The 7,765-nt window shown below is 63.3% G+C and overlaps 1 protein-coding gene across 1 annotated transcript in view; it reads right to left on the minus strand.

Annotated features, from left to right (window-relative positions):
- The window catches only part of Grm4 (glutamate metabotropic receptor 4), a 59,721-nt gene that overhangs the window by 38,647 nt on the left and 13,309 nt on the right, over positions 1–7,765 (minus strand). The window contains exon 2 of the mRNA XM_010605300.1: positions 87–303. Within this exon, the coding sequence (XP_010603602.1) occupies positions 87–303 (217 nt within the window). The remainder of the gene's footprint in view (positions 1–86; positions 304–7,765) is intronic.

Genomic DNA, 7,765 nt, shown 5'->3' on the forward strand with positions numbered 1-7,765 from the left:
CCACGTCTGCCAGCCCCCCAGGGTCACCCAGCCCGGGAGGCCACGGCCAAACCCAGGAGGCCCCACGCCGCCCACGCCCCACTCACCGTGCTCACGGGACTTGTGGACGAAGGCCTCCACCCCACTCTCGCCATAGCTGCCCTCCGAGGCCAGCGTGGACACGTAGTTCCACTTGAGGGCATGGACGATGTCCAGCATGGCCTGCGCCTGGTACGTGTCCGAGGGCACCACGCGGGAGAAGAAGTCGTAACGGCTGTTGTCGCTCAGGTCAGGGGCTGTGGAGGCGTAGCTGATCTGGGGGATCTGGGGGCGAGAGGGACGGCTGAGCCAGCAGCCACCCTGCACACCACCCCGTCCCGCCAGCTCGCAGGGCCCACACCACCCGAGCGAGGCCTCCTCGCGACCCTCTGGAGTGGGGGTCCCTGGGAGGCGGCAGACACAGCCCCCGGGCCAAGTGGGATGGGCAGCCCAGATCCTGTCCACCCCAGTGTAAGGCTGGCCTTGGACCGACCGTCCCCAAAGACACGCACACTCGTGCACACGCACGCACACGCATGCACAGACCAAGCCGGCGGATGGCGCAGCCTGCAGTTTCTGGCAGGGGTGGGTGTCAGGGCCCGGGGGTCGTCTGTGACCCTCCGTCCGCAGGAAGTCCCTCTGTCACTACAGAGCAAGCCCTGTCCCCACGGCTCCCTCTGGGCTCGGCGCCTCCATCCCATGCAGCTCAGAGAAGACAGAGCCCGGCACAGCCACCCCCCGGGGCCCACCGAGGGGCCTGAGACTCGGGCTGCCAGGGCTGCAGCTCTGAGGCCCCAGCCCGCTGCCCTGGGGCCGGCCAGGCCCTGTGTCTCCCTCCCCTCTGCCCACACTGATGCCCACTCTTCCTACGCTCACATCCTCTCCCTAGAAACTTGGGGGGTTGGTGCAGCTGAGGAAGGGGACTGCGGGGGGCTGTGGGATGCCGGCAGGTGGACATGGATGGAGGAGGCAGCCCCCAACTCTGCTCCGCCCCAGGCCTCGCTAAGGAGGCAGTGGACTCACGTGGACGGCGGGGCTGGGGCAACAGGGATATCGGAACCTGGGAGCGACTCACAACATCCGGGGACCAATTACACGTCGTAACGAAGGCCAGTGACTGCTGGAGATGGGTCCGGGGGAGGCCAAGGTGGGACACACAGGTGTGTGGCTCCCTGCAGGGTCTGAGGCACACTGGTGGCCACAGGGGCCATGGGTGTCAGTGGGCAGGAGTGGGGACACTGGGGTTGGAAGCCACCATGCCTCGGAAGCTGTGGCCACTCAGGGTGGCATGGGGCCCTGGCCAGGGAGACGGAGGGAGGGAGGGGAGAGGCTAGGGACAGAGGGCAGGAGCCCTCACAGGAAGCCCCCAAGGGGTGGGAGAGATCAGGAGTGCAGGGAAGCGGGCGAGGGTGGGGCCTAGCAGGGGACCCCTCAGGACTGTGGGCACCAGGGGAGGGCCGGGAAGGCTGCAGTGTGGGCAGGCTCTCCCAAAAGTTGGGGGCATGAGGAAGGGCACTGTCTGCCCCGATAGGGGTCCCCCCGGGTCCACATGCTGAGGGCCCATCCCCTCCCAAAGAGCTGGCAACTTCCCCTCAGCCCCGGGGTCCATGCGGTCCAGTGCAAGGGACCCACGAGGCCCCTCCACCTCGGTGGTTCCTGAGGCCACTAGGCCCCCACCCCCACCCTCAGGGTCCCCGCACCCCTCGGGAGCCTTATCACCCCTCAGCAGTGATTCACTGAGCACCTACTGTGTGCCCTGCACTATTGTAGGCACAATCCAGAGCTTTGGTGGAGTGGATTCTCACGGCAGGCGCCTGCCTTCCTGACACACGGCGACATCTCACCTCTGGCAAATCCTGCCTATGTGCATCCCCAGCGCCACAGCCTGGGCCTGCAGCGGCCTGCTGCTGTGTCCCTGGGACGGCCAGGAGGAGGGACGCCGGGCTGAGCAGAACAGAACTGAATCCAACCCAGGCATGGGCAGTCAGCAGCCGAGGTACAACAGACATTTCCCAGGCGTTTCCCGTGCGCTGGGAGCTGTCCTAAGGGACTTTCCTGAGCACCTTGAACCCTATAGAGACCTGGATGTAGGTCTTATTTGCCTCATTTTTCTAGAACGAAGGTACAGAGAGGTTCAGGAACTCACCCAAGGTCACACAGCGAGTGAGTGGCTGAGATAGAGTTTGAACCCAGGGGATGCACTCCAACGTCATTAACTGGCAGGGAAACCTCCGTCCCTACGCAGGTGGCCCCCACACACAATGTGGCCCCAGCATGTAGAATCTGAAGGTGAGGCGAGGCTGTGGTCTCCACTCCCCAGGCCCACCCATGTCTCCGGGGGACAGGACCAGCCAGCACCCACCCAGCTTCCTCTCCTGGCTGTCAGCTGTGAGCTGCAGCGGCCTCTGAGCCCAACACGAAGCACAGGGCGGGGTGGGGCCGGGCCCCAGAGGCTGTATAAATGGCTCTGCTTCCAGCAGCAGCTGATTTCTAGACACGATGAATCATTTCATGCTCACCAGATGCTCACCTCCGTCTCTCCGATGGGCGAGACCGATTTAATTCGGAATCCTGTCCCACGCCTCTGAACCCGAGCGCCCCACGACGGTAGCGGTCCGGCCTCCCTGGCCACAGTGCCGGGCCCCTTCCGGCTCCGTATAAATGGCTCTGCTTCCAGCAGCAGCTGATTTCTAGACACGATGAATCATTTCATGCTCACCAGATGCTCACCTCCGTCTCTCCGATGGGCGAGACCGATTTAATTCGGAATCCTGTCCCACGCCTCTGAACCCGAGCGCCCCACGACGGTAGCGGTCCGGCCTCCCTGGCCACAGTGCCGGGCCCCTTCCGGCTCCGCGGTCTCTAAGCCGCCGCCCCCCACAGCCACGTCACTTCCTCACGCGGTCTCCACCTTCTCAGCCCATTTACCACCCACTTCCCCAAAACACTGGCTCCAGGGCAGCGACGGGAGGGGACAGGGCCGCGTGCCGCAGGCAGCTCGGGCGGACAGGGGAACAGCTCCCTTCGCCCTGCCGAGAGGAGCGGTCACCACGCGGGGTAAGCGGCACCCCGGGCAGCACCGAAGTCTCCCTCCTCCCTCCCAGGATCTGGCCACCTCGCCACCCGGGCCTCTGCGCTGTGTCCCCGACCTGTCGGTGGCATCCCTGAAGGCGTCCGGCCTCTTGTCAGGGGCCCAACCAACCCGTTCTGAGTTACGTCTCCCCGGACAGAGCCAGACGGATGGGCCCCCAGCCTCTGAACGAGTCCTCCCCGGGAGGTGCTTTCCGGGGTCCTCGACCCCCCTTTAACGGCCTTGTATCCTTGGCCGAAGAAGCCCCCCTCAGCCAAGGCTGCAGGAGAAAGGGGGAACAGGGTGGTCGGGACACAGGAGTGGGGTGCAGGCGCTGGGCAGGCGGGGAGCAAACGAGATCCCCAAATCAGCACTCGTCCTGTTAACAGGCGAAGTGTAGATCGATAAATTACACTCCCTTGTGCAGGTTTTACTTGCTGACGCCAGCACCTTGCCAAGAGTGACACACGCAGGCTCGAGAGGGTGGCGGCCGGCAGGGCCCAGGCCGGGTGGGACGCAGGGACCAACCTCGGCCTCAGGCACGGCGGCCACACCCCCCACAAGCTTCCAGCTTCACCGCCTGTCAAGCGGGCACCTCAGCGAGGATCTGAGCTCTGTCAAGTTCACCGCGAGGGTCCCACGGGAGAACGGGGGTGCAGAGCTCTCGAGGAAGACAGGAAGTCACCTTCGTCCCTCACACACGCACGCACACGCACACGCACGCACACACACACGGGGCAGCAGTCTCCAGGGCAGGTCTCGAGCCAGGGGCCAGGCGGATTTGAACCCACATTTGTGTGAGCACTTGAGACCCTGTTCCCCACCTGGCACCACAGCCCAGACGCCACCAGGGAGGAGCAGGGGTCCTCGCTCCTGAGCTCCCCACCCCCTCAGTTTGAAGCACGCTGCTTCAGGCCCCCGTGCCTCAGTTTCTCCCTCTGTTCCCGGGGGCCCAGCTCCCAAGTAAGGGGCCCGTGCATCCGAAAGCCTCTCCCACAGAGCAGCTGCCCACTCACAGACAGACCGGCTCAGGACGGCCGGGGCGGGTGGCTGGAGGGACTAACGCTCCGGGGCAAGCTCACGTGTGTGCGGTGATACACGGCGCTGTGTTCGCAGGAGAGGCTGTAACGGGACGGGCTAGCGCTACTGAACACGAGCCGAGAGAAGTCACGTCGACACTGCGCTCACTCACAGCACAGCGGGGCCGGGCCAGGCGGCCACCCAGGCAGGCAGGGAGGAGGCCCCGCTGGCTCCAGGGGCTGCGCAGGGGAGCCCCTGGCACGGGCACCTGCTCCGAGTGCATCTGCCCTGCGCGGTGCCCTCCTGTCTCAGGCAGCCCTGCTCCGCACGCAGACGCCAGGGCAGCCCCAGAGCCGAGCTCGTGCACGGGGCCACAGCATTCGGCCTGCAGCCTTTCTCCCCGCCCAGACCACACTGACCAGCACACCCCGCTGGCTCTGCTCTGAGACTAAATCCAGACCCCGCCAGGACCGACAGCGCCCAGCCTGCCCTGCCTCCCCGAAGCCTCCCCGGACTTCAGACACACTCGGCCCACCACTCCCGTGTGCCCTGCAGCGGTTCCAGACTCCCTCCTTCGTGAGTGTTTTTACAAGATGTGATCAAAAGTACTGAGGATGTGGCTGCCGAGTGCCGTCCGATGGAAAAGCGGGCTGTGACGACATCACGGTGTCCTCGTCCACCTCATTCACTGGACCTGGCCCCGTGTGACTCCTGACTCCTCCCCGAAGTCAAACTGACCCTGGAAGGTGAATGTTTTGAATCGGTTCGGGACACTGAGGCAGCCACAGCAGCACAGCCAAAGACGGGAAAGAGGACTTCACAACCACGGCGGACAGTGGCAGCGACAGTGGGCAGGTGTGTCTGAAGTGAGGGGAGGGTTTTGAGGGGAATTCGCGGCGATATGCGTTTTACTGTAATAAACTCTGTCGACTTAAACATTCACCGTGTTTCTTTGCTCACACCTCGTGAGCATCCTCAGTGCATCTGCACCCTGGTAGGCGCTGGAATGCCACAGCAAGCAGGAGCAGACAAATCCCCATCCTGGCAGAGCCGAGTCCAGGGAGACAGAGCCCCAGCCCCTTACACAACACCACACAATCACGGCCCTGGAAGAGCTGGGGCTGGGAGAGCTGGAGCGAGAGTGTGGATCAGCCAGGGTGGCCAAGAAGGGGACATCAAGCTGATAGCTGAACAATGTAGACAGTAGCAGGTGAGGAGGGGAGGAAGAGCATTCCAGACAGAAGGGGCAGCAGGTGCAAAGGTCCTGGGGCCAAGAGCAGGTTCAAGGCCCTGAAGGGAAAAACACGGAAGGTGGGCAAGCACAGCCTGAGAGGAGTGGTGTATAATCCCCTGAGAGGTGACCAGGGCCTGGACCAGGTGTGGCTGCAGAAATGGAGCAATGTGACCCTCTCACCTGCCCTCCAGCTCCCAAGCATCCTCCTGTGACAGACTCAGACCCCTTCCTGAGCTCTGAGCCCACCGGAAGCCCAGGGAGCCAGGAGCAAGGCCAGCTGGTTCTCCAAGGTCAGATGCCTGGCTCCTTCCTGCTTCTGTAAGATCCACCAGGCTCCACAGGCTGGGTGTGCTGATGCACACCTGTAATCCCAGCATTCAGGAGGCTGAGGCAGGAGGATTGCCAAAAGTTGAAACTCACGTGAGACTGAAATCCCCGGGGTCCCCCAGCCAGCCCCGTGTCACAGGGAAAGGACCCGAGTCCTCATCGGCCCCTGTTTGCCACATGACACCCAGCCCCAGGCTCCTCACCTAGCATCGTGACAGGGCTCTAACTACAGCTGGAGCTTCCCGAGCACCTACTGTGTGCCAGGCTGCCGGCACTGCCCAGGCTTGACATTGCAGGCAGTGGGACCAGCACCTGGGTGTATACAGCAGAGGGGACAGTAGGACACGCTGAATCCCTCTCCCAGCCCCTGCATGGCTGCTCCTCCGACACTTGGTCCCCAAAATGTCCCCCAGCCTCTCCTGCAGGGGTGCAGATCCTCTGGGGGTTGTAGGAGCCACGGTGGGAAAATACGGTGAGGGTTCGTTTGCATTTTTCTAAGAAAGCTTCTTATGGTAGAAGACGCTTTTTCATCAATCCCCAAACCCGCCCCCTGCCTTCAAGCACATCTTGAGCTTGCCACTCTGTACAGCAGTTCCGGAAGTCCACTCCCACGAGTGTCCTCCGCGTCCTGTACGGGACATGTGCAGGTGTGAGTTTGCTCCGAGCTGCCTTTCCACAGGGTCACACTCAGCAGCAGCAGTCACTGCACTTTTGGCTCATGAAAGAGATCTTTCAGAACTGCTTCAGAAAGTGGCAAGAGCAGCCAGGCAGGGTGGGGCATGCACACCTGCGATCCCAGCATTCGGGAGGCTCAGGCAGGAGGGTCACTGCAAGTTCCAGGCCTGCCTGGGCTACACAGTAAGACCCTGCTGCAAAAACAAAAAAAGAAGTAGCAAGAGTGATGGTGTGTGCTCAAAAGAAGGGGCAGTGTTTTGAGGAGAATCCGTGACACCTTGTCTTTCACGATAATAAAATTTTTAAATAAATTTTCATAAAACAAACAACACACTGTATTCTTTGACCAGCCCTCGTATGCCTGCCCAGGACCAGCTTCCCTCCACCGCAGGAACCTCCGAATGTCACTTCAGCGCAGTGCCACCCCCCACACACCCAGTGCGCCAGCTCCGGACATGGTGGGGAAGGGGGCCAGCCCCTCCCGACACTGAGGAAGCCCCAGCCCGATCCTCGCTCCTACAGTCGGAGACTGTACCACTGTCACCCCAGGCGGTCACCCCAGGCCGTATCCGGAACTGCACCCTGACAGAGCCTTCCTTCACCCAACAGCCCTCAAGGCGGGCACTGCTGTCCACACCCTAGGTAAGGTCCTGCAGGCCCGGGGGAAACTCTGCCCTGCTCCCTCGCTGCCCTAAACTCAGCCCTTGACGCCGAAGGCCCCGGCCTCCCTCCACGCCCTGGCAGGACGAGGGACCGGCATGCCTGGGCCACATCCAGACAACCCAGGGTAGGGAGGAGATGGTCCTCCTCCAGCATCTGTCCTGCCTGGCACCCCCCTCCGCCCAGCCTTCCTCCTGGGCGGTCCGGACAATGGGTGACACAGGAGGGTCCCCAGGGCAGGCTGGGCACGGAGGGGCCAGGGAGGCCAGGAATGGCCGACTCCAGGGGGCCCCGGCCTAGGCAGCAAGGTACCCAGTGGGGTAGAGACGCGTCCAGCTGCCGGGCCAGACAGCTGCAGGAGTCCCTCGTGGGACGGGCAGTGAGCAGAGGGGAACGCGCACCGCGCACCACCTGTGTGCCAGGAGCCTGGACATCGAAACACAGACACGCTGAAGCCCTCACCACACCCAGCAGTGCACACACGCGGGGTGCTTGGAGGCAGGCGAGTCCGCCGCGGTGCACACAGCACACCCTGAAAGCAACTCACGTGAGCGTGCGCAAGTGTACGAGGCTCTCTGCACCCTCCGCGGGCTGCCCTGGACTCAGTGCACACACACGCACCACACACTTAGGCCCGGTCAGGGGAGCACAAGAATCACCCCAAATCTCACTGCCCCGAGGCAGCAGGAGCTGGTGCTGCCCCGCCCGCCCCAGGCAGGGCTGGATGGGGCAGATCGGAGGAGCAGGAGCAGGGGCAGTGA

This window comes from Fukomys damarensis, unplaced genomic scaffold (genome assembly GCF_012274545.1).
Source record: "Fukomys damarensis isolate Sample0158 unplaced genomic scaffold, DMR_v1.0_HiC HiC_scaffold_20, whole genome shotgun sequence".
Taxonomy (NCBI): Eukaryota; Metazoa; Chordata; class Mammalia; order Rodentia; family Bathyergidae; genus Fukomys; species Fukomys damarensis.